The sequence below is a fragment of the Alexandromys fortis genome, unplaced genomic scaffold (assembly GCF_014885135.2).
Source record: "Alexandromys fortis isolate MF-2015 unplaced genomic scaffold, M_Fortis_MF-2015_v1.1 scaffold_36, whole genome shotgun sequence".
Taxonomy (NCBI): Eukaryota; Metazoa; Chordata; class Mammalia; order Rodentia; family Cricetidae; genus Alexandromys; species Alexandromys fortis.
Window position 1 is genome coordinate 6,112,901 of NW_026067915.1, and position 27,830 is coordinate 6,140,730.

At 42.1% G+C, this 27,830-nt stretch overlaps 1 protein-coding gene across 1 annotated transcript in view; it reads right to left on the bottom strand.

Moving 5' to 3' along the window:
• Positions 1-27,830, bottom strand: part of Nek11 (NIMA related kinase 11) — a 203,760-nt gene that overhangs the window by 92,637 nt on the left and 83,293 nt on the right. The window contains exons 7-12 of the mRNA XM_050139439.1: positions 15,872-16,021; positions 15,684-15,762; positions 13,095-13,180; positions 10,377-10,496; positions 8,716-8,809; positions 2,304-2,418 (exon numbers count right to left, since the gene is read on the bottom strand). Coding sequence (XP_049995396.1) covers positions 2,304-2,418; positions 8,716-8,809; positions 10,377-10,496; positions 13,095-13,180; positions 15,684-15,762; positions 15,872-16,021 — 644 coding nt within the window. The remainder of the gene's footprint in view (positions 1-2,303; positions 2,419-8,715; positions 8,810-10,376; positions 10,497-13,094; positions 13,181-15,683; positions 15,763-15,871; positions 16,022-27,830) is intronic.

Sequence of the window (27,830 nt, forward strand, 5' to 3'; positions counted from 1 at the left end):
AGTGAAACACACCAAATAAGTGTGCTCCTCTCTCCATGGGAGAAGCTCTCAGGGCTAGCCTTAGCACAGAGACCCACAGGAAAGGCAAACTGTGAAAATCTCAGTCAGTCTCCACACTTGACTGTTTCTCCACACTGCAGTACAGTGGATTGCAGCCGAGGAGAGACTGAAGAGATGTTGCTCTGGAATGAAGTTACACTATCCTTGAGCAAAAGTTTTCATGTCTTTGGTTTCTCTTTGCAGAAACGCATTTAAAGTTACCGTTTCCTCTTTGAAATCAGAACAGACTGACTTCTCTATCGCAGAAAATAGTTTATTATCCTATGCTGGGCTGTATTCATAGCAAGGACTCTGCCGTCCAGCATAACATCACCTACATCAGGGGCTACACAAGATCTAACTTTCCAACTCAAGGAAAGAAAAACCCTTGGAACAGTTGATCCCTCCACTTTCCTCAAATGGAAACAAACAATACAGTACAAAATACTTCAAAAATTACCACAGATCCATCTGATACAGACATTTCATCATCGTGCCTACTGTACGATGGCCTCCAACAACATCACTTTGAACTTGGTAACTGGCAGCTTAAAGCGCTTTAGGTGCTGGTCTCCATACAGCAGAAAGAGATAACCCATACTCTACTAGTTCAGGAGACCCCAAGTGCAAATTTGGGCTGAGATGAAGACAATCCAAGTTTCACTTCTTCAGTGTTCAATTAGTGAAGAGTTTACACGTGGCACCTCCAGTCCCTCTACTCCCAAAGAGTTTACAACCTTGTAACACAGGCATTGGCAACACTGCCTTGCTATTGTGTGCCAGAGTGGCTCAGCTGCTGCCCTGGAACCATCCTGCGTTCTCTCAGAAGCTACGGCTCCTGTTGGCAAACCCTGCTAATACACAACAGTGATTCGCTACAAGGGCGGGCACCTGGCAGCTGGCCTGGCTCTGGACTTCCTGAGTAGAACAGTTCATTTCCACTGAGCATCCCCTCCTCTTAGAGCAATAGGATTTGGGTTGCGGTCTACCGTCTCTCCTAGCCTCACGTAGCCTTTTTCTTTCATGCAAGTATTTTTTTAAAAAGCTATGCATTAGCCGGGTGATGGTGGCGCACGCCTTTAATCCCAGCACTCGGGAGGCAGAGGCAGGCGGATCTCTGTGAGTTTGAGACCTGCCTGGTCTACAGAGCTAGTTCCAGGACAGGCTCCAAAGCCACAGAGAAACCCTGTCTCGAAAAAAAAAAAGTTATGCATTTTAGTCTTGCATTGTCATTTGCTTTTTTATATTTTTTTCCATTCAAAAATTTACACTTCCTCCCTTCCTCCCATTCCCCTCCCCACTCACTCTCCTCCTCCCCCCCTCCTTTAAGAGAGGGCAGGGAACCCTACCCTGTGGGAAGTCCAAGGCCCTCTCCCTTACATCCAGGCCTAGGAAGCTTTGCATCGAAATAGATTAGGGTCCCAAAAAGCCAGTACATGCAGTAGAAACAAGTCCCAGTGCCTTTATCATTGGCTTCTCAGTCAGTTCCCCATTGTCAGCCACATTCAGAGAGTCCAGTATGATCACAAACGCGCCCGATCTTGTCTGTCATTTGCTTTTTAAGGGTCTAAATTAATATAGCATCCATTCACTTCTTCATCTACTCATTAATTAATAATAAATTCATTCAAGAAATACTGAGAATAATATTCCTGGTGTGTTATTCTAGGCAAGAGGGATATTGGTGAACAAGACTCTTGCATTCAAAAATATCCTCAAAGTGTTGTAACTGTTTCTTTTTTCCGTTCTTACTATGCTAGGCACTAAGCTAAGAGAACATCCACGCCCAACCTTGTTTGCTCTTGATAATAACCAAAGGAGGACTCGTTATTCCTGTTCTATGGGTAGGGCAGCAAAGACCCAGAAAGACCCTGTAGCCAGGGCCTTCCTTGCTAGATGACATGCAGCACCTCCTGCTGGGTAACAACTCTGAACACTCTTATTTTCTAGCAAGTAAGTACCTCTGAATAGTGGCTCTTGCAAAGTCTGGTTCATGCCTTCAATTTAAATATATCAAAGGAGCAGGAGAGCCATTCGTGAAAAAGGGGAGTAGAGCTTTGGGGAATTCTTAATCAGGTTAATGACAATATTGCTTAACCCAGGAAATGAAGTCTCCCACCAGAAGTTTCTAACCCATCTTCACTATTGCCATGAAGACAGAAAGAACAAAGGACCCGAGCACCACAGTCCAGTGCTGGGCAGCAATGGCGGGTAGTCACATTCATGGGGACAAGTATCTGCTAACAGGTGACACAAACACATACCATAATGTCCAAGGCCAACTATGGTGTCGTCTAAACTTGACTCTACTTCGTCGAGGTCCAGGGAAGGAAGGGACTGAGGGTCAGGCAGGTTCTCCGAAGTCCGTTCATCTAATTCCTTGTGGAAGGGAATCAATAAATGATGAGAAGCAGACAGAAGGAAACGGCCCTGCCACAAATGAAGCAACGTTCTTCTCCCTTAAGCCTGGTAGCATTTCAAACTTTAGGTTGGTAACTCAGGATAAGCAAAACAGCTCTGAACCAGACTTGAGCAAAGCATTTAACCTCTCTCTGTAGGAATCAGTTTCTAGGCCATAACTAAGCAAGCCAAGCAAGATAGCCAGGGAGCCAAGTCAGAGGTTCAGGCAAATATAGGCTGCATCAGCATCTAGAAGCAAGCATCTCTCTCCAGTGTGCACCCACTGTATCCCACCTAACTTCTCCTCATTCCACTCCTTCTCGGCTTCATTTCAAAACTAACCAGCTTGAATAGCTCCCATGTCTCATCGGGATTTACATGTCCTGAGTCTGAGAATTTCAATTTCCTAAAAGACAAATATCTAAGAAATATGAAGGAATTCACGCTTCAAAAACATAAAAGATAGGGTTGGAAATGTGTGTTAGTTAATAGATGGCTTTCTTGGAATAAAAGAAGTCCTGTGCTCAATCGCCAGCCCTGTGTAAATGCATGCCTATAATTCCCGCTGGAGAAACTGTCCTAGCTACTGCCCTATTGCCATGAAAAGACACCATGACCAAGGCAGCTCTTATTTTGAAATGCATTTAATTAGGGGCTTGCTTATAGTCTTAGAGGGTTAGTCTATGATCACATGGCAGGAAGCAGGCCGGCAATGGAGCAGTAGCTAAGGGCTACTTGATTGGCAGGCAGCTGGGAAAGAGAGGAGAGGGGAGGGGAGGGAGGCAGGAAGGGAAACTGGGCCTCAAAGCCCACTCCCAGGGACACAGTTCCTCCATTAAGGCCACTCCTACTCCAACAAGGCCATACCTCCTAAGGTTAATCTTTGCCAAACTGTTCCACTCTTTGGTGACTAAAGCATTCAAATGTATGAGGCTATGGGGGCAGGGCAGGGCCGGGTGCAGGTAGGGGTGCAGGTGGGGAGTATTCTCATTCAAACCACCACAGAGGTGGAGGCAGGAATGTTAAGTAATCCTGGACTAAATGGCAGGTTTGAAGTAAGCCTGTGCAATGTGAGATATTGCCTCAACCAACAAAACAAAAATTAAATAAATAAATAAAAATAAAAAGTAAAGTGCCCAAATTTATGAATGGGAATTTCAATAGGCCATTTGTAGTTTACTACTTTTTTTTAACGTGTGTGTGTGTGTGTGTGTGTGTGTGTGTGTGTGTGTTTGCAAACTACACATAATATTGAATTGCCCTATTTTCTCATGGGGGGAACTATTCAAAGAATGCCTTGTTAAGAAAGACATTAAGTCCAAAGTAATATTAAATGAGTAAGTCCCATGAAGCCAGGCCCCACCGCAGCAAAGCATTTATAAGAAGGCACTCTGAAAGTATTGCTAAGAAGTCTGCTTTCTGTATGGTCTGGTCATTGTTTAAGGAGGTGCATCTGGGTCCAGATTACAAAGTTTCGCTGCTGGTCTGCACAGAATCCAAAGAACAAGGAGACTGTGGGCTATCAATGCTGCATGCCCTTCAGAAGGCATCTCAAAAGAATCACCGCGGTTCTCTCTGGAGAGGACAGGATTGCTAGAGCTGCCACTCTTAGGAAGAGAAGCACCGGACTCCCATTCCCAGCACACATTGGAGCCCAGGTCTCGCGCCAGTACAACTGTACACGCCAAGGGAAAAGGACAGCCTGGGCTTTGGGCTTGCCTTGTATGGTACTGTGGGTTTTCTTTGTTTCTCTTGTTTTCTAAGCTGCTATCTTCTTAAGAAATGGAGTCAAGCATGATTCCACACTCAACTGGGCTTCAAGATTTCAAATCTCCAATTCAGTCAAGCAGAAAATGCCAGTCAAAATAAAATCATTGTCAAATAAGTCTGAAAACAAATCAAGCCACTCCCCTGAATGACTTAAGGAATTTTCTTATCAATGACATACTGGGTCCATTCACTCTCAAAACTGTCCCTCCTCTAACTGTTTCTGAAATATATGAAGGGGGTTCTGGAGATATGGCCCATGAGGACCTGAATTCAGATTCCTAGCATCTGGATTTAAAAGTAAAAGGCAGCTGTTAATCCCACAGGTGGAAGGCAGAGACAGTAAGATTCCCAGGGTTTGCTGCCGGCCAGCATAGCGTGATCAACGAGCTCTAGGTTGAGTGGGAGACATGCGCTCACAAAATAAGGTCAAGAGGAATAGAGGGAGCCCAATATTCCCCTCTAGTCTTCACATACATGCATGTATGAACATGCACACACATGAACACACTCTCCACAGTGAAGCACAGAGGAGTTTGTTCTAGCCTGGCAAGAGAGGAAGAAGGAATTGAGAGCAGAGCTTCAATGAGCTTGGGAAGAAATGAAGCCATCAAAACAGAGAGAAGAGGAACGAGGAAATGCATTTGAAGACGTCCATTTTTCCTTTATCGGGTTTTCCTTCAGCCTCTTGCATCTGATTAATCCAGTTTCTGTCATATTTTATTTCATCCTTTTTAGTTCAACAATGCCTTTCCCCGAGATGATGAAAACCCTTCAGGCCTCTGCAAAGTGTTTAGCTTCTTCCTTTGTTCTGTGAATATCATTAAGCCTGTCTCCCGCTTGTGCCTGTGAGTATGATTAAGTCTTGCCTCTTCCCTGCCTGGCTGTCCTGCTCCCTCCTCTGCCTGGGGTGAACAAGAAAGTCTTCCCCTCAGGTCGTGCCTCCTTTTCTTCCATTCCCATTAAATGATTTTTTTCCTCTAAAGAGATAAGAGATCTATTCAGTGGTGCCATTCCAGTTCTTCCTTCATCTAGGGGAGGATAGTCATGTTCAGGAGCCCCGCTTTCTGCCCCTGACTAATAGGATATAATTCTTGGTCAGCATCATCGGAAGCAAGGCAGAGCTTATTAGACATCTGACAGCCCAGGCCCTAACTTGGACCAACAGAACCAGAATCAAGATAACACAGGATACTCTGGCACGCTCTGAAGTTTGAGAAGTGTCCTTTAAGTCACAGAATTCAGAAGGAATTTAGAAAAGAACCAGCTGGTTTGTGGACCTGAGAAGTCAGAAGGTTTTTTTCAAAGACAAAGGGAACTCTGAAAGAGAGAAGGGCACTAACAATGAATCGCTTATTGTTCCTACGCTGCCATGTGATGTGGGAAGTCCTTCTGTATACGTGTTGCTTTTAGTGGTTGATGAATAAAGCTGCTTTGTCCAATGGCTTTGCAGAGTAAAGCCAGGTGGGAAGTCCGAACAGAGATATATAGAGAGAGTAGGCGGAGTCAGGGAGATGCCATGTAGCAGCAGAAGAAGGCAGATGCTGGAACCTACTGGTAAGTAGGCCACAGCCTTGTGATGATACACAGATTAATAGAAATGGATTAATTTAAGATGGAAGAGCTAGCTAGGAATATGCCTAAGCTACTGGCCAAACAGAGTTTTAATTAATATAGTTTCTGTGTGATTATTCGAGTATGGGTGGCTGGGACACAAACAAACAGTCTCAAACTACAGCCATGCCAACAATGCTTCATCCATATACAAACTTAGGAAACAATGAGATATTGAACATAAGAACCTACTATTCTCAGGAGATCTTGTCTATTTCCCCTTCCCAGGGGAATCTATATATGTTTCTCTTACGGTTCACCTTGTTACTTAGCTTCTCTGGGGTCGTGGACTATAGGCTCATTATCCTTTGTTTCACAGTTGGTATCTACTTATGAGTGGGTACATATCATAGTCATCTTTCTGGATCTGGGTTACCTCACTCAGGATGGATTTTTCTAGTTCCATCCATTTGCATGCAAATTTCAAGATGCCAGACAGTGCAGGAACCAGCATAGGACTAAACTAGGCATGTGGGTGACAGTTGTATGGCTGGGGCAGACTATGGAGCCACTGGCAGTGAGACCCAGATTTATTCCTACTGCTTGCTTGTTCTGGCTTTTTGGAACCCATTCTCTTTGGTGGGATACCTTTCTCAGCCTAGACATGGGAGAGGGGTGCCTTGGCCCTGCCTCAAAGCAATGTGCTAGACTTTGTTGACTCCCCATGGGAAGCCTTACCTTCTTTGAGGAGGGGATGGGGTGTGGGGTGGGGAGGAAGATGGAAGTAATGGGAGGAGAGGAGGAAGTGGGAACTGAGACTGGTATATAAAATGAGAAAAGATCTTATTTTTATTCCTATTGTTCCTATGTTGCCATGCTAACAGTGCTCCTATCCATATACAAACTCAGAAAACACTCCTGAGAAGTTCCGAACCAGAGACAGTGGTATTAAACCTCAGAAAACTCAAAGAATGAACCAAAACCTTTAGCCAGGACAGGACTGTGTGTGCATGTGTCTACACACTTGGGCACATGCACACACACACACACACACACACACACACACTACTTGCTGAGAGAAAGGAAAGCATGAGGGTCAGTCTTACTTGTCTACTGGATGAGATTTAGAATCACTATGGAAACACACTTCTGTGTGTGTCCTACGTAAGTGCTGGCAGAAAAGCTGACTGAACAAGGAACACCTACTCTAAATGTGGGCAGCGTCAGCCCACAGGCTGGGTTCCTAGGCTGGCTGAAATGAGAAAGTCAGCTGGGCAGTGACAGACCCTGCGTCCTGAGTGTAGATACAACATCCTTGCCATCACAACTCTGCAGCCATTATGGACTAGAGTTTCAATTACGAGTTCCTCAAAACTCTTCCCCAAAGCAAAACCCTTCCTTAAGTTGCTAGTGTTGGGAATCTTGCTACAGCATCAAGAAAAGTGACTCGCCCAGGAAGTCACTGGGGATGTATGCTGGGAACAACAGGATCTTAGTGTGACCTCTTCCTTAATCTGAGCTGGGCCAAATTGAAGATGATTTCTCTGGATCCATGTTCTGTGTGGTAACATGTGGATAACAAAACCTCTTCAGGTTCTGCCTGGCATGCAGCCTTGAGATCATCGTTATTACCTTAATACCCCAGTTTGCAGAGATTACCAAGGGCTTTGGCTTCCATAGCTGTTCCGCTACACCATATGTCATATAGTGTGCTCAGACTGCTGGCAATAATTACATCAAACACCAAGATGATTATCTTAAAGGTCAAAGAATAAACCAAACAGGTGAAGTAGATTATCAGTCTCTGATACAAAAGACCTTACTTTTTATTTGCCATAGATAACTGCGAAATAAAAGCAGGGCTTGGTGTGGCTTTTCATGCCTGTAATCTCAGCCCCTGAGAGGCTGAGGCAGGAGGCTCATGAAGTTAATGACAGCCTGAGACACATAATAAAACCCTCTCTGGAAGGAAGGAAAGAAGAGAAGGAGAGGGAGGGGGGAGAAGGGAAGGAAGGGAATGAGGGAGGAAAAGAGGAAGGGAGGCCATTTGGGCATCATAATACAAAAAAAAAAAAAAAGGACACCATATCTGGTTCTCAAGCTCCAGTCTTAGCAAAGAAATGTCTCTGATCTCAAGGGTTCCCGGTATTCCAGAAATAAGCACCCCAATTTATTTTGGCGATTGAGCAGTTTGAACACATTAACACACACAGAATCTTCATAACCTTATCAGCTTGGGAATACCTGGTTTTCAGTCTTGTTCATCCTCTGGGTGAACATCACAAAGGTTTTCTGCCCCAATGAATGTGCTGTGTGAGGCTGATGTCAGCTGCCCCACATGGCCCCTCACATAGACTACCTAAGTATCAGATCCTGCCACCAAGGCCCAGAGAGATATTCTAACCATGAATGAAAACAGTGTTTGCCACTCAGAGATTTCAAGTGCAGAAGTACAGGAGGAGGGGTCCCGCAAATCTATTTATTCACTATCAGATATCTGTGGTAGTTCTTCAGTTTGAATGACATTCTTATCACAGTGCATGATAGATGGGTAGAAAACAGAAAATAAAGGGTTAAAAAAATAATAATAAGACAAAAGGGGATTGACAGACTGGAGAGGTAAAACACACAGGATAGAAGTGAAAATCAGATATGTGCATATTTGTTCTATTAATTAATCATCTTAACCATAATCTCTGCATTCAGGGAAATTCAGTTATTTTGTAAACAGTAGCCACTGGCTGGGTGATGGTTGAATCAACTGATTCACTTCCGGAAGGAAGCTGCTTTACGCTAGAGTCACCATCCGCTGTGGACTTACTTGTTGAGCCCTCCCTGAGCTGGGCCAAGTTCGTCTGGGGGTTTTCTACCCTTTGCCTACACATCTGGCTTGATGAATCTGAGGTACCCAAAGCAAGAAAACATTCCATGTGAACATGAAATAAGGATGCTTACATGGGGCATACCAACTCCTAGAGGTTCAAACTCCTGGAATCTTGAGTCTTTCATCTGCTTGCTATTTTCTTTATATTTTTCTTCCACAATCTTTCTGTAAATTTAATGTGAATGTATAAAAATCAGTACAAGATGTTTAAGCATATCTATAGTATACAAACAAGCATGATCACTATTTTCTGTCCCTCAAGGTGCAGCACCCTAAATGAGTCTTTCTCTCTTTAAAATTTTAAGTGAATTGCTCTTCCGAAGCACACACAAGGAAGCTATGACTCCTTTGTCAACTCTGGAACCTCTGGAATATCAGGAGAAGATAACACTCGGCCCTGAGCATCCTGACTGTGAAGATACTGATTTATTCTGCTTCATGATGAGCAAGCCTGTATACAGGACAATGGAAGCACATGTCAGGGAATGTGTGAGCACTGTGGAAGTGGTAACAGATCTACTGCCCAAGAAGCTTTCAACTCTCCAATTCTGTATTATTAGTCTCCATAACGCATGACAGACTTCTAGGGCTTAGGATTCCTTTTGTCTAACATGCCCGCCTCTCTCCAGAAGCCACCATAATTCTTTACTTCCACAAGCTTCAGTTTTCATACTACATAATAACTAAGACTGTGCACAGTGTTGGCATGTCTCAATGACATTAAATAATATATACGGCCCCTTTAGAATCCTAGAAACAATGGTCAAAATTCTAATTCAACTAATTTATAAAATTAAGATCAAATAGCAACAATATTAGTATAGCATGTGGAATATTTATGCTATTCTTTTGCCTATAAATAATTTTAATCTGTATAATGATTTTAATATGCATGCAAAATATTACATTTACCTTTTTTATATCTTCCTTTCAGATTGAATCCCCCATAACATTCAACCAATGACATGAATTTTGCTACCTCGGAGACATTAACATTACTTTCATTTAGACACAGATTTGAAGCTCTGAGTTAATGTAACGACTCAAATAATTTCAGGGCATATATTTCCTCAGTTAGAGTCACAATCAGTGGTTTATAGGGACCAGCATGCTTTGGCTCTCAACAACAGACTGCACATAAATCCTCCCAACTGAATAACCCATAATATCACCTGGTAACCTGAAACTGGCCATGATAAGAACATTTACCCCACAGAGATCAGCAAAGAAATGAGCTGCCTCCCAACCCAAGGATGCTCAATAACCATTCTTCACAGTCCTACTGCCTGTGACTTCACTGTGGAGGACTGCACCCTCCAACAGCGAGCCGAAGCAGGCCTTTCTCCCTTAAGTTGCTTCTTTCAGGGCACTTTATCAAACAACGGGAAAAGTAACGAAGGCAGACTAAATTGTAAAGCTGTTTGTTCGGCTTCTTGATGGGATGGGTCCAAGTGTCAGCAGCCAATGAGGTTTCCTTTAGAGCCTGCCCACATTCTCATCACTAGTAACCTCCCTACCTTTCAGTCCGCCTTCACACAGGCCTGAACATCTGATGTAAACAGTACTTGACATCCAATCTCTGGCTCAGGAACCTTGTTCGGGGGAGCAGGTGAACGAAGGCATAAGTGATCATGTGTGCCTTGGTTTTGGCCTTTGCCTTCCTTGTGTGAGTTCTTTGAGAGCACTGTTAGGCAGCACAGGGCACGGGGCACCCAAAGAAAAGGCAGCTTACTTCAGCTTCCTGGCTTTCTCATCAGCAGCCTGCAGCTTCCTCAGCCGCATCCTTTCCCTCGGAGTCATTTTCTGCACTTCAGACAGGGCTTGCAGAGTCTGCAGGTGAATCTTTTTCTGCCTAGAAGTAATAAACATTCCCCAACATGAAACTCATACCAAACAAGCTCAGAAAAAAATAAACAAATATCTTACAGAAGTATCATTGCTCTATGGAGAGAGCGGCAGTGTTTCAGGGCAGGCCAGGAAAATCTAATAAACTCCAAGTGGGTAATGAGCCAATAAGGACTGGAGTTAATCAGCATTATTTTTCAAATTAGATTTCTGCTTAAAAGCAAATTGTGTACATTCCAAATTCCTGCTCATTTTGTTGCCTATGGCTGGCCTTTCTAATGGAAGCCAAATTAGGATCATGCCGTTAGAGAGGAAATAGGCGGCCACAGTCACTCATCTCTGGGCAGGATTAGCCCGTGGTCTTAGGAAAGATGGTGAATCCTACCTCCGCCAAGGTAGGATTCTACCTACCTCCGCCACCCATGCTCTCTGTAGCCAAGGGCAGAAAGAGGACCCAGTTTCTACCTCTGTAAGAGCGGGCTATGTTACAGTGAGCATCATGTGGGATAATGTATGCACACTGCCCAAGGGTGGCATTATAACAACTGTATTTTCTACAACGGCTTATATTATCTGGGCTCACTCCCATAGACATTTTATGGTAGCATGGTCCAGTGGGTAACTACGAAGGTTAATAATACTCCCTGAGCTCAAATCGTAGCTCAGGGGTTACACACCGCATGTCTCTTGGAGGTTATGGAGTCTCTGTGTAACTATGAAAGAGAACATTGCCACCTACTTCACAGGGGCATCCCTCATTTATTGAAGATCCTCTTTTTGTTAAGTTGAAGAAACCACTCACACTAAACAAGGATGGCAAGGCCTGAGGTTACATTCCCAGTGACCTCAGCTTCTTCCTTAGAAAACACTGTGAGAAACTGAATATCATCCAGACCACAGTGTCCCAGGAAGGGACAATTTATCAGGAATATGCACCCCTTATTTTGTAGAACTTAACGAAATCCCCCTGAAACATAACCACAGATCTTGAAAATAAAGGGGACTATCTGAAATCAATATTTTACAGTGTAAAGTGCCCTCCAGACAATTGATTTCCAGCATGCAATTGACTGTAAACTGTGCTAGGCAATCTGCCCCACAACTGCTGTGCAAATGATAGCTAAATTTGCTATTTTAAAAATAAGATAACCTCTATTCTCACACCTATAAACAAAACTAAAACTTAGACTTTCTTGAAATAATGGGTAGCAACACAAGAAAATAATCATATTAGAAACCTGTCTATAAATTTACCCCAAGGGACCTTTCCAGGTGCACGTTTGTTAGGTGGACTGTGAGGCTGGGAAAACATATAGGACACAGTCGAGAAACCACTGGGGTGTGTCAGAAAAGAGTGTCTGCAGCATTGGTGTGTGTGTGTGTAAAAGGAGAGTGTCTGCACTGGTGTGTGTGTGCGTGAGAGAGAGAGAGTTTGCACTGGTGTGTGTGTGTGTGTCAGAGGAGAGTGTCTGCACTGGTGTGTGTGTGTGTGTGTGTGTGTGTGAGAGAGAGAGAGAGAGAGAGAGAGAGAGAGAGAGAGAGAGAGAGAGAGAGACTGCACTGGGGTGAGTGTGTGTGTGTCAGAGGAAAGTGTCTGCATTCGTGTGTGTGCATGCACATGTGTGTGTCAGAGGAATGTGTACACTGAGGTGTTTGTGTCAGAGGAAGTGTTTGCATTGGTGTGTGTGTGTGTGTCGGAGAAGAGTGTCTGTACTGGGGTGGGTGAGTGGGTGTGTCAGAGGAGCGTGTCTGCTCTGGGGTGTGAGTGTGTCAGAGAAGCATGTCTGCCCTCAGTGTGAGTCATCTGACAGTAGGAGAGTATCTGGCTATTTGGCCTTGAAGGTCAGCCTGGGGTTCTCCTGTATCAGCCTGGGGGCTCCTCTTCTCATACCACTGGGGAGGTAGAGCCATTGCCTTTGGATCCTTATAAAATAAAGCAGAGTCCCATCAGCAAAATCATAGGTTCCATCTTTAAGAAGGGGGCCCCTGGCATCTGTAATTCACTGCGTGTACAGGTGCCCACCACTGCACTGGAGCTGCCCACCATCTGTACTTTGACAAGTTAAACCAAAGCAATGTCTTGAATGAGAAAGGAGTCAGGCCCAGAAATTGTTGTTGCTCTTTTAGAAAGTACCTTATCTTTTTTTTTTATTTTTCCAGAGAGATAGTGTGTATAATATGTAAAGAACGTGAATTTTGGCTTTTCCCCCAAATGCCTACAGCACTCTCTTTCCATAGATACATACTCTTGTCAGTTAAACAAATGCCACATGAAGCCACTTAGGTTTCTGACAGAAGACTCATTAGCAGAAACATTTCTAAATGTCGGAGATCTTCGCTTCTCTGTGCCATCACAGGTAACTGTGGTGCTGCCCTGCAGATCTGTGAGTGTGTGGAGATTTAGACAGTCAGGATTTCAGCCTGCAGTCACCCAGGGCAAATGGCTCTTGAATGCCACGTTACCGAAGCTTCTTAATTTCCTGGCAAGATTTAAGTGCAATCTAGGAGGCCCCGCACAGTCAACTTAGCGCTAATAGATTTTTAAAGACAGACGCACTTAGCATTTACATGGAATGGGCTTGTTAAAAATAAAGCAATTACTTACATGGCACTAATTAGATGAACAGCATCCTTCTGACAAACCGAGTTCTTGCCTTCCAGCGTCGCGTCTGAATATTTACACATCAGGTGCTGAAATGAAGGAAACCACCATGGCCTTAGAACCCCTTTCCAGCAACGGAAGGGCACGGAGGACCCACGCGCCTTTTCCAGCTGATCTTCCTGACCACAGCAAAGCACTGAGGTAAACTCACAGCAGCAGTTCTTTCTCTCTCTGAAGGGTTAAATTAGATGGTGTTGCAGGTTGTATGAGATCCCCCAGAAGGAGCTCCTGCCTTCTTCTCTAACTTGACCTTGTCCTTGTTTCTCCCTTCTCACTCATCCCCCGGGATGCACCAACAGACCTTCCCTCAGCTCCAGGAATACTCAGTCATCTCTCGGCCTTTAACCGTCAATGTCAACCCTCTCACCCCGACGAGATGGACGTTAGGCAAATGAGACACTTAGCTAAGGTACAAGATTCAAAGGTGTAACCCAGACCTCAGCAGGGGAGGTACTTCCTTAATACATGGCAGCATCTGTGAAATCAAAATCAGTGCCCAAACCCATGAAGAACAGAATTCCATATGCTTACAAACAAGGTCCAACCCTAAACCTGAGCAACTACACCCCGTGTGCCTCTCACCAATCTTGGCCTTGTTGGAGTTTTCTTTAAATTTTTATATTTTGCTATCAGGGTGATATTGATTCTGAAATACTGCAGAGCTAGAGAGATGGCTCAGCAGTTCAGAGCACTGGCTGCCCTTCCAGAGAACCCTGGTTTGTTTTTCTGCACCCACATGGCAGATCATAAACGTCTGTGACTCTAGTTCAGGGGGATCTGATAACTTCTTCAAGTTCTCCTCTTAGACTGTTTACATGGCTGGCTGCGTCTTCCCGCTGTTAAGATGGTGTCAACACCTATGACTACCAAAGAGCCCTTCTCTCTCTTTATTCTTAGTGAAGACCCAGTCCCCTTTCTTCTTGGTTCTTCATGTTCCTTACGTTTCCTCGGCTACTAAATTCTTACTCTAGCAGACAAACGTCAGCAGAGCAGACCATGCCTGCCCCTTTCTTTTTAGCCTTCCTGGGGTCAGCACTGTGTCTCATGGTTGAGCACACCTCACTGTTGTCTTTGCATCCTCTGATTTAGATCTTACCCCATTGGTGAAAAGTAGGCACCCGTGACAAGGCAGGTGACCCGGTGGTTCCTGTTAGACTTATTCATAACAGAGGAAACTTGCTGAGGAGCTGGCAAATGCCTGAGAGGGTCATAAAAGAGAAAAGCCTTGGAGAGAACAGATAGCTTCTTACATCCTAGACAGACCCTCTGTCTAATCAAGCTCTCCAACGCAAAGGAAAAGAAAAGAGACACCTGGTCAATTGAAGATGCTAAGTCATGTCCTAAGGAGGGAATAATAACAGCTCAATGAAAATCCCAGATTTACATATTCTTAGCAGTATATTCCTGTATTAACAGGGATGGATTTCAAAGTGTTCAGGTAAGATCTGTCAATCTCAGAGCCACTGGGTAGATAACAACGATTTTAAGCAGAAAATTAGAACTCCAGCTTCCCATGTCTCATGGCATCATGCAGCCAGAGTTTGTGTAGCCTGCTTTGTAGAGAGATTTTCCCAGTGTTCCTCTTGGCTTTGCTTAAGTCCTGCTTTCCTCCTTTCTGGCTGATTCTGATTTTTTTTTTCAGAAAAAGAAAACAATCTTTTGTTCATTTTACATACCAATCCCAGTTCCCACTTCCTCCTATCCTTCCATTCCTTCCACCTAACCCCTCCCCACCTCACCCCCCATCTTCCACTCCTCAAAAAGGGTAAGGCACATTGCTTTGAGGAAGGTCCAAGGCCCTCCCTATTATATCCAGGCTGAGCAAGGTATCCATCTAAAGATTATGGGTCTCCCAGTAAAGACAGTCCAAGCAGACTGCCAATGGCCCTTCAGTCTGCCCCAGCCATACAACTGACACCCACATTCAGAGGGACTAGTTTGGACCTACACTGTTTCCTTCCCTGTCCAGCTGGAGTTGGTGAGCTCCCATCAGCTCAGGTAGACTGTTTCAGTGGGTGAACCCATCATGGTCTTGACCTCTTTGCTCATATTCTCACTCTTCCTGACTCACTTCAACCTGACTTTGGGAGCTCAGTCCAGTGTTCCACTGTGGGTCTCTGCCTCTGTTCCATCAGTTGCTAGATGAAGGTTCTATGGTGACATTTAAGATATTCCTCAGTCAGAATACAGGGCAAGGTCAGTTTGGGCACCCTCTCCTCTATTGCTTAGGGTCTTAGCTGGGGTCATCCTTGTGGATTCCCGGTAATTTCTCTAGTGCCAGGTTTCTTGCTAGCCCATAATGGCTCCCTCAATCAAAATAACTCTTTCCTTGCTCTCATCTCTGTCCTTCTTCCATCTCTTCTATCTCATTCTTTCAAGTTCTCCTCCCCTTCCCTTCTTCCTCTTCTGCCCTCCCTTCTCCCCCACTCCTATACTCCCAATTTTCTGACTGATTCTTAACCATATCTGAGTCCCACAGCATAACCTTGAGACACAGATAGGTGGCCCTGATACCACTCTCATTTCCAGTACCTGAAGGTGCTCTTCGATGTAAGGGATTTTTAAAACTTCTATAGCAGACGGTCTCAAGGAAGGACTCTTGTTCAACATGCTGTAATATTAAAAGAAGAAAATTACTTTTCAAATGAACAAAAACCAAAGTTCATTTCAAGCACAGGAATGAAACTTCAATGGCCTCTCATTCAGACTTGCTGCCATACCGTTCCATGATGGTGTTTAGTTCTCGTGAGAATCTCTCGGGGAGTGAAGGTGTGTCGCCTTCAACAATATTTAAAACCACAGACAAGAAACTGGAACCAGCAAACGCGTGATCCATGCAACACATCTCGTATAAAATGCATGCCAGTGACCTGCTGACAAAAATCAAAACATTTAAACAAAGAACAAACATCCCATATAAAATTTGTCTATCAAGAAAAGCCTCACAGATATTGGGCATTAGCTTGTTGTAAACACCACTCTGGGCTGCCATCTGTCATAAGGTTCGTGCATTCCAGGTTAGGGGCATGAGGATTAGAAATGTCAGGTGGGAAGAACAGAGATTTGAAAGAAACACAGAGACATAGGACAGTACCAGGAGGGGCAACTCAGCAGATAATGAATGCTAATTCGCCCACATTTATTTTCCATACACTTTCATATCCCAATATAAAACAGAGGGAAGAAGGTAAAAGACTGCTTTAACATGACACAAAGGACAACCAGAACAGTTACTTGTTTCAATACTTGAGACATCAAGCCATTATTTCCTGAGTAAAGTATTTGATGTTTGGGCAGGAATGTGCAGTGAACATACCCTAGACCAAGTATCCTGTAGGCAGCCACCCCCTATGTCAAACCTCCTATTTTAAAGAAGGAGCATAGGAGTATGCTTGAATTCTCTGACCTATGGTCACGGTGGAACAGATCCACCTCAATGGGCCATTTTAATGTCCAAAACATCAAGTAATCACACCCTAGCTAAAGATATCTTGTTTTGTAGCCACAACTTTGAAAGACAGAAATAAGCTCAAATTCTCTGACCTCCAGACAAGGTGGAACAAGCTCACATCTGTGTGTGTCCTCATATTAGATCCAATGTACCAGCATCGATTTGAGTTTGTTTACAGACTACCTATTCTTCAAGGAAAACCTGGACCCAAAAGACAGACAGAAAGAGACACACACAGAGGGAAACACACATACACAGGGACACATATGCACACACATATGCATGTAGGCACGCTGCATACAAATCCAAGACCCAACAAAGGATGGCATACAGAGAGAGACCTGAACACTACTTTCTCCAAAGGAAAAATAAACACTCCAATAGCAAAATGTCTGCACAGAGTAAAGAGTCTAAGATTTGATTAATGTAGCTGGGAATTTTTAAATTAGTTCCCGTGAAAGACAAACAAAATGAGGCTGCATATTACCTGCCTAAGGTAGCTTTTGAAAGCTACGTATGCAGAAGGAAATTTTAATTTATCAGCCCGACCTGCCCTCTGTGTGTGCTGTGCATGTTGAAAAGCAAGCAGGCATTATTTACTCGCTTTCTGAATAGAATCCATTTGTAGGTAGAAAGGGAGGGAAACTATTTGCTGCTCACATTAAAATGTCTAACTCTCTCTTGGGGACCATGAAACGGCTCAGAATCAGAGATCAGCCCAACTCTGAAATGGATTCACCGTGTCAAGTGGTCACCTCTGAGCTGACAGAAACACGTTCTTAATGGTTCCACATTACAAAGAAAATGACCACGACTTTTAAAGTCTTCCCCGACCTAGTATTAAGAAACAATAGGCTGCATTTATCTTGTGTACATTGTGAATGATGCAACAGCCAGATCCCTCTTTTCATAGTGGTTTTCTGAAAGACGAAAAAAACGAGTTTGTAATAGAGTGTTTATAAGCTATATTTTATATAACTTCTGACACAGTGTTTAGTAAGGGGAGAGTATACACAAACACATGAACACAGAATTTATTCCATGGTTTATTATGGAAATGAACACATGTAAGAGAATTCTGAAAATGGTCTGTTCTAATAAGCAACAGCAGCATTAAAGCTTCCCAGTTGACTACAAAGCACTTTCATATGAATCACAACAGAACTCGGCCCCCCAGTGAAACAAGCCAAAGTCAGACATTTGTTTCCAACTCTTAGGTGAGGAAACTGGCTGTGAGAAGCTAAATGACTTGGTCAAGGTGATACAGTAGTAAATGGCAGAACCGACTCTTGACTAAAGCATTGTCTGTCCAAACTCTTTTAGAAAGACAGACAATATCAGCAATTACACAGTACTGACTAGAGCAGCAATATCAACATAAATATTATAAATCAAAATATTTGAAGCTCAATCTATTTTGTGTCCATCCTTAAGAGTATCAAATGGCATCTTACATAGGAATTTTAATATAATTAGATTTCCACCAGGATGATAAATTTCTTCAAATAAATATAAAATAATGACATTTTTAGAACAATAAAAACAGAGTGTCCATGTCAGCAGGAAAGCACTAAACACGTTCAGGAAGGGAGTTCTTCTAATAAAGAAAAATGATCCTAGGCAGAAACAAGCAATGCTAGAACAAAGAAACAACATTAAAGAAACACTCTGTGAATATGCATAAATAGACATTAATGTTACACGACAATATAGATAATATCTTGTTGGGCTGGAAAATTGTATATAATAAAATGTATGGCAGGATAACACAAAAGACAAAAAAGAACAAAACAAAGTGTTTTCTGCTCCTTAGAAAGAGGTCATAATGACATTTTTACTAGACAGTAATAAGGATGCATGTTGTATTTTCTAAAGTTATCATTGAAGGATAAGATAACACAGAAGCAAAACAAGCTAAAGTAAGAAAAATCAACTACCAAATTATAAACTAAAAGGAAGAAAGGAAATAAAAGTGAAAACAAAACAAATGGGACATGGAGAGATTAAACATAGTTTAACCACAAACATAGTTACACTAAATGTCATAGTAGTAAAACAGTTCAATTGAAAAAGGCTTATCAGACTAGATTTAAAAAATAATGCTCTCCAAATAACCTTAAGTATCTGACCTTGAGAAAGCCTGGCAGAGTTGTACACAGAGCCAGTGAGAGACACCGTAGCAGGTGAAGGTGCCTGTGGCCTAATCTGATGACAGGAGTTAATCGCAGTGACCTACCCAGAGGAGAACCAGCTTCTGAGGTTCCACCCCCCGATCTCCACACTCACACCATGACATGCCCACGCTTTACAAATAAATAAAAAATCAAAAGACAAAAGATATTTCATTCAAGCACTTGCCAAAATACTGCTAGTATAGGTATACTCATATCTCATCAATCAGGCTTTGAGGTAAGAATCACTATTAAAATTAACATGAGGAATTAATAAAGAAACCAAGGTATCAGGAGTATATGATAACTTTAAATGTGCATGCATCAAATGTGTGTGTAAGTGTGTGTGAGAGAGAGAACAGAATTAAAGCTCAATCATGGTGTTTTGTAATCATTCAATAGCTAACAGATACACAGATATCAAAATCAGTAAGAATGGAGAAAATATACACAATAACCCAAATTGACAAATTGCTATTAGACCCTATAATGACAAAATTCAGATTATTTTAAAGAACTCATGAGCCATATATCAAGACTGACCATACACAAGGTCACAGACAAGCTTCAATGAGTTCAAGAATCAAAATCCTGAGATCATATTCTCTGACTACAGAGCAAGTAAGCTAGATATTAAAAATGAGAAGAAGATAGTAGAGGTGGTGTGGGTGCAGGTGAGCTGGGCCCCCTGAAGGTGTGAGAACAGAACTGGCCCAGCCCCTTGCTACCTGCTTCATTGGGTGAGCTAGCCTGGGCAACTCTGGAGAGCTCACCTTGGTGGTGAGGATGAGGGAGAGCTAGCGGGATGACCAACCCCACTACCGCCCAGGCCCAGAACCAGGGCTGTGAGTTGGCTCACACCATCTATGATCTACTGGAGCATGTCAAGGGGCCAGTCCTGTGGATCCAAAGCAGCAGGGTCTCCATGACACAGGGCAACAACAGAATATCAACGAAGAGTCCCTGTGAGGGTTCAATACTGATGGTGGAGCAGAAGCCAGAGGCATCAAGCCAGATTAATGACTCAATGCAATGAACACTTGCAAGTAAGATGTACGGACTAAAGGTTATACTGTGTGACTTACCGGGCTATACTACAGCTTCCATGATGAGGTTTTTTTTTCTTTTAAATTTTGTTTTATTTTGTGGGGGGGGGGTGTGCAAGGGCAGAAGGCAGATATAAAGGGACAGGGAGATGAATAAGATTGGGATGCATGATTTGAAATCCACAAAGAATCAATAAAATGTTTTTAAAAACACAAAATAAATTTTAAAAAAAAGGTCAGGAGAAAGGGATAAGAAATCTCCAACAGCTTAGAAATTAGGAAACACACATTTAAATTCCTTAGATTAAACATGAAATACACATCTAAAGCCCTTGGATTACACAGGAAAGCTTACTAAATGAAGCTATAACAAAATTGAAAGTATCAGATATATAAGGAGATAAAAGTTTAAATCTATGACCTAAGTCAAACTTGATCATTTAATATATATATATATATTAATATATATAAAATTATCAAGTTTAATATATCTCAAAATAGGGATATATTAAATTATCAAGTATATATCTCAAAATAGGGATAGGGACAGGGTTCTAGGGGTGAAGAGGCAGGGTACAGAATCCACGAAACAAATTTTCTTTGAAAATGTTCTGATGAGACAATGCTTTGTATGCAAAAGAAAGATAAAGAAAAGACACTCCCATGAAAGAAAGGTTAGATAACGAGTTTCCTTTTTTTTATGATTTATTTATTTATTATGTATACAGTGTTCTGTCTGCATGTATCTCTGCAGGCCAGAAGAGGGTGCCAGATCTCATCACAGTTGGTTGTGAACCATCATGTGGTTGCTGGGAATTGAACTATTTGGGAACCTCCAGAAGAGCAGCCAGTGCTTTTAACCACTGAGTCATCTCTCCAGCCCTAGATAAAGATTTTCAACAGAAGAAAAAAAAGACAATAGCTTGCTAAATAGACATGCTGTCAAACAGTCTTCTAAACATTTATGTTTCTATACATAAACTAACACTGCCCTCAATCAGAGGGAAGCTTCTCTTTACAGTGGACAGCAGTTAGTGCAAACATTTGTAATTGGCCAAAGAGCTGAGAAGAAGTGACTACTATATATTCAGCCCTAAATGGGACTTTTATGTCAACCACTCACCAAAGCTCAGGGGATGCCACAGGAAGGGGTAGAATAATGTCAGAGCTGGAGGAGGGGAGGCGTGCTATGAAATGCTGTCCTCTGGACATGACAAGGCCACTGCCCACACAAATTCACTAAAGCTAGGGTTAGCTGCACAAGAGCAAGGCAAGAAGATGTGTCAACAGTCCAACATGCAACATATTTTGGATGCGGTGGGTAACCAAGGGAGGAGCAAGGTGTGGGCTACCTGAGGAAAGTTGGAGGTGGATATAATCAAGTTACATTGTTTACATGTATAGGACAGTCAAAGAATAAATAGCGATTCTATTTTGAAAAAGACAATAAAAGTAGAATGTATAAAACCAAGAAAATTTAATAGATCTCTAGCAAGACTAATAAGAAAACCAAGTAGGAAAACACATCAAAAATCATAGGAATGGGGAAAAGCATAACACTGCAGACTCCATGTGTCTCAGAAAAAGGCACAGGAAGGTGTCTCCATGGGTCAAGCACTTACTGTGCCCACATGAGGCTATGAGCTTGGGTCACCAGCACCCACAAAAGAGCTGGGCATAGCGTCACAATCTGTAACTGCAATGCTGGGGAAGTGAATGATTCCTGAGGCTTGCTGTTGCCAGTCAAGTCAAAATGTCAAGCCCCCAGATTCAGTGAGAGACCCTGCCTTAAACCATAAAGTGGAGATAAGATATAGAGGAACATACCTAATGTCAATCTTAGACCTCCGTACACATCTCACGTGCTCACACGGCCAAGTATTAGAAAGTGTTAGAGCAGCATTTATAAGCATGTTTCCCTCAAATAAATTGACAGTTCAGATGAAATCATCTTTCAAATATAGTATATCAAACTGACATAAGAAAAAAAACAGAAAACACTCCCTATCCTATTTAATTGCTATCTATTACCTAAATAATAAAGCTGAGTTTCAAAAAAAATCTGTGGTTCTTACTATCAAATTCTTCTAAACATTTATTGAATGACTCATACTAATCTAACTCAATCTGTTCATGTTATAAAGTCAGAAAAATATAGATAGTAAAATACAACAAATGCATTATATGAAGTAAAAATTATAAATTTTCTCATAATTATAGGTTTTAAACCCCATACACACACACCACAAATAGAATATTATGATATATTTAAAAGGTCCATATCATTAACAAGTGATTTATTTCAGGAATATGGTATTGACCTAAAATTCACAGAACCAATCAATAAAAAACTAGAAGAAACAAAAGAAAAACTGTAACATCACCTTCACATATTTGGAAAAAGTGGGCTGGAGAGATGGCTCAGCCATTAAAGGCTAAGCTCATGACAGACTGGGAAAAAACATTTCACTCAATAGTCAACATTCATCTGTAGTTTTGTAAAGAAGAATAAATAAGAATTCTCAACAGAAGAATCTCAAATGGCCAAAAGATACTTTAGGAAATGTTCAAAATCCTTAGCCATCACAGAAATGCAAATTAAAACAACTCTGAGATACCATCTTACACCTGTCAGAATGGCTAAGATCAAAAACACCAATGACAGCTTATGCTGGAGAGGATGTGGAGTAAGGGGAACACTCATCCATTGCTGGCGGGAATGCAAACTTGTACAACCACTTTGGAAATCAGTATGGTGGTTTCTCAGAAAATTGGGAATCAACCTACCTCAGGACCCAGCAATACCACTCTTGGGCATATACTCAAAAGATGCTCAATGATATTACAAAGGTATTTGCTCAACTATATTCATAGCCGCATTATTTGTAATAGCCAAAACCTGGAAACAACCTAGACGTCCCTCAACCAAAGAATGGATTAAAAAAATGTGGTATATTTACACATTAGAGTATTACTCAGTGGTAAAAAGCAATGACATCTTGAATTTTGCATGCAGATGGATGGAATTAGAAAACACTATCCTGAGTAAGGTAACCCAGATGCAAAAAGATGAAGATGGTATGTACTCACTCATAAGTGGATACTAGCTACAAACAAAGAATATTGAGTCATGATTCTAGAGAAGCTAAGTAATAAGGTGAACCCTAGGGGGGGGGAAACATATATAAATTCACCTGGAAAGTCAAAATAGACAAAATCACCTGACAAAACTGGGAGCATGGGAGTGGGGGGAGTAGGGAGGGTAAAAGGAAAAAAAAGAGGAGAAGGGGAGGGGTGAAGTGAACTTGAGGGAATGGGATAGAAGATATGGAGGAAGGACAGAGATGAGAGCAAGGAAAGACATATTTTGATTGAGCGAGCCATTATAAGATTAGCAAGAAACCTAGCTCTAGAGAAATTCCCAGGAATCCACAAGGATAACCCCAGCTAAGACCCTAAGCAATAGAGCAGAGGGTGCCAAAACTGGCCTTATCTTATAGTCAGACTGATGAATATCTTAAATATGACCATAAAATCTTCATCCAGCAACTGATGAAACAGAGACAGAGACCCACACTGAAGACATGAGCTGAGCTCCCAAGTCCAGTTGAAGAGTGGGAGGACTGAGAATATGAGCAAAGAAGTCAAGAACATGATGGGCAAACCCACTAAAACAGTTTACCTGAGCTAACAGGAGCTCACCAACTCCAACTGGACTGGGAAGGAACCAGCATAGGACCAAACTGGTTCCTCTGAATGTGGGTGTCAGTTGCATGGCTGGAGTAGACTGTGGGGCCATTGGCAGTGGCACCAGGATTTATCCCTACTGCTTGTACTGGCTTTTTGGGAACCCATTCTCTTTGGGTGGATACCTTGCTCAGCCTGGATATAGTAGGGAGGGCCTTGGACCTTCCCCAAAGCAATGTGCCTTACCCTCTCTGAGAAGTGAATGGGGAGTGGGGTGGAAGGGAAGGTGGAGGAAATGGGAAGAGGGGAGGGAGTGGGAATTTGGATTGGTATGTATTATGAAAAAAGTTTGTTTTCTTTTTAAAAATAAATTCTTTAAAGAGGAAAAAAAGAAGAAAAACGGAGAGTGGAAGAAATCCATATTTCTATTTGTAGGGTTTTAAAATATAAAGCAAAAATATACTTATTGGTAAAATACTGAAATTTACAATTTTCTAAGATTGGGATCAAGATAAGAATCAATATATCTTATCTATACTACAGGAAATGAATACCTAGTACAATAAGGTTAGAAAAATTAATTGTAAAGATAAGCTAAGAATATTATGTAATCATTAATCATGCCAAAATGACTGAGTACATGCAAACACTATAACACTCTAAAAACCTTTGGAAATAACAAACAAACTCGTCAAGCCTGCTAGATACAAAGGTCATTCTTGTCTCTAAGTTGGCAAAAAATGCACTTTTTAAATAAAATTAATTGTGCCACTTACACTGGCATCACAAAATGTCAAATATCTAGAAATACGCCTAGTAAGAGGTATGCCAGATCCTACAGTGTCAGCCATGATATAGTGATAAGGGAAATTGATTGTCAAAAGGCAAGAGAGGCAGAAGGAAAGATAGATGCACTCACATGGGAAGATACAGTAAGAGGAAGATATCAATTTCCTAAAATAATCTACAGACCCAATGCAATAGTGGTCAGAATCTTACTGGGTTTGTGTTCTTACACAGGATTGATAAACTTGAAATTTAAATGAAAATGCTACCAAAAGAGTTTATTTAACAATTCATTCCTGCCGGGCAGTGGTGGCACATGCCTTTAATCCTAGCACTTGGCAGGCAGAGGCAGGCAGATCTCTGTGAGTTGGAGGCCAGCTTGGTCTACAAGAGCTAGTTCCAGGATGGGCTCCAAAGTCACAGAGAAACCCTGTCTCGAAAATCAAAAAAAAAAAAAAATCCTTCCTTATAAGAGTGTGGTAATGGCAAAGAAGAAAGGAAGATGAGTGAAGAAAAAGAGAACTGTTGTCTAAGGACATGCAAATTCTATCACTTGATTAAGGCAAGAGAAAGCATGACTGCATAGGAAAATAGAGAAAGTGGGTAAAGATCTTCAACAGATACTAAATGATCAAAACTCATGAGATGCTCAACAATACTAGACATCATAGAAATGCAAATAAGCACCCCAGGGTAGTAATTCTGCATGCTCCTAGAATGGCTAAAAACTGTCAAGATCAAATCAGTACTTGTTATGCTAGGAATAAACGTTTTTAAGAAAAAAAAAGAAGTTGAAAGAACAAAGCCATACAAACCCCACCTCACTCTATCAGATCAGAAGGGCTGGGTGAGAACAGTAGTCTCTGCCTTGGTCAGTGTTCTATTGCTGTGAAGAGATGCCATGACCATGTCAACTCTTATAAAGGAAAACAATTAATTGGGGCTTGCTTACAGTTCAGAAGTTTAGTCCATTGTCAGCATGACAGGAAGCATGGGTGCTGGGGAGTAGGTTGAAAGTTCTACATGTGGTTCAGCAGGCAGAGAAAGACACTGAGCCTGACATGAGCATTTGAAATCCCAAAACACACTCCCAGTGACACACTTCCTCCAACAAGACCACAACTACTCCAACAAGGCCACACTTCTTAATCTCTCTCAAGAAGGGCCACTTCCTGATGACCAAACATTCAAATATATGAGACTATAGGGTCCTATTCAAGCTACCACAATCTCTGACCCAGGACATCTTGAGCTGTCATGGAATCAGAGTGGTGAATGTATTTACCAGTAACACAAATGGCTACCATAACACCAATGAAACTGATACTTGAAAACTTCATGTCTACCAATGAGCTAAATCTGCTTTCTTTACAGAGAGAGAGAGAGAGAGAGAGAGAGAGAGAGAGAGAGAGAGAGACAGAGAGACAGAGAGAGACAGAGAGAGAGAGACAGAGAGAGAGAGAGACAGAGACAGAGACACAGAGACAGAGACACAGAGACACAGAGAAAGAGAGATACATACATCATATATGTATTTCTGTGTATATGTCTATGTGTAGTGTGTGTGTGTGTGTGTGTGTGTGTGTGTGTGTGTGTGTGTGTGTGTGTAAGTGCCTGTAGAGGCCCAAAGCTGACACGGGTTATCTTCCTCAATTGCTCCACACTTTATTTATTGAGGTAGGGTCTCTCACTTGAACCAGAGCTAGCCAACTTGCTCCAGGGATAGCTTGTGTCTGCTTTCCGAGTGCTGAGCTTACAAGTGGCCTCCATGATACCCCAGCTGTTTACACGGGTTCTGGGGACCCAAACCTGAGTACCCATGCTTGCATAACAAGCACTTTATCCACTGAGCCATTGCCACAATGCTTCCTTACATATTTTAACTCACTGAATTAGCCTCACAACTATTACTATAATTGCAATTGGGTCAGGTAAGAGGTTCAGGCACCATCCATACTTAGCAGGTGGTAGGACTAGGATTGCAACCCTGACTGCCTGCCTACACAGACATGAGCTCTGGGTCAATCTGCCTCTCAATGCTGCCTCTATCTGAGCATTTCAGATGCTCATTATAAGCTGTTGAGTTAAAAATTGGGACTGGCTCCAACAGAGCCTTTCATTCAGATAGGGTTTGGCTTCAAACTTACTTCAGGAGCTTATATAGAGTTGTAATCCACCTTTAATGATTGCTGGGGCCTTAGGCAACAGCACACAGGGCATCTGATCAAGGCAAATACAGGCTATGCTGTGAGACCCTGTGGGAAAGGGAGAGGAGGGCCATCAGCATGGATTTTGATTTTGCATGGCTTAGAAGCAAACAGGGATTAGATAGAGGTCTATGAACTGTGAGCACATCACAAAATAAACCCTGGTGTTGTGGAACCCCAACTCCACCTGAGCCATGCTTGGTGAATTTATTAAGGTTGTAAAATGATGAACAATTGCTTTGCTAAGCAGATGATGGAATAATTAGATCCACAGTCTGATTAAGTAACCAAAGAGTATTGATGTGACTACTCTTTTATGGAAATCCTCTTAGTTACACTTCAAGCATGCTGGTTTTTCATTACTCAGATCACTTTGATCTACTGCTATGTGCTTATGCTTGAATGTGCAGAGGCTTCATTTATCAGCCAGGAACTTCTAGAAAATAACCTGCAGTGCTACTGTACACACACAAGTAGGTGCTAGCAAAAGAAATATGAGACAATGTGACTGGAATAACTTCTATGGCATTTGGGATCAAAGATGTCTTGATTGTCCAGTCATAGATTTTAAAACCTATCTTCTGGATGTGTTGTTTATTCTGATAACTGTAACTGCATCTATCTATGCTTTTATTTTCTCTAATTTCCAACCAGATATTTTTATATGACACTAAGAGCACCTCCTAACTCCCATCCTTTTCAAGACAGAAAGCACATTTTGGAAAACAAAAGTAGAGAAACACACACATATGGTGTAGGAGGTTCTAGTGTTCATGTGTTGCTTTCATTGGTTAACAAATAAAGAAACTGCCTTGGCCTAGCTGATAGGGGTAGGTAGGTGTGGAAAACAGAACTGAATGCTGGGAAGAAGAAATCAGAATAAGGGCAAAGCCATGGATCCTCTGCCTGAGATGGGCACCAGTTAGATTCTCGGGTAAGCCACTGCCACTCGGTGATACACAGATTAATGGAGATGGGTTAAACTAATATGTAAGAGTTAGCCAATAAGAAGTTAAAACTAATTGCCAAGCAGTGTTTTAATTAATACAGTTTCTGTGTGTTTATTCTGGGTGTAAGCTAGCCAGGTGGCCAGGACAAACAAGGCCTGCTCCTTGCAACACACACACACACACACACACACACACACACACACACACACACACACAAAGTACATTTTACTTTGAGGTCTGTGATTTGCATTCTTTCTTTTTCCAAAATATATCCAACTTAGAAGAGCTAAACACATATATCCTGAGAGATCACATTGTATGAAGTGAAAGGAAAAGTGGGGATTAGGTAGATGTGAGACATTCCCCACCCTAAATCTCCCA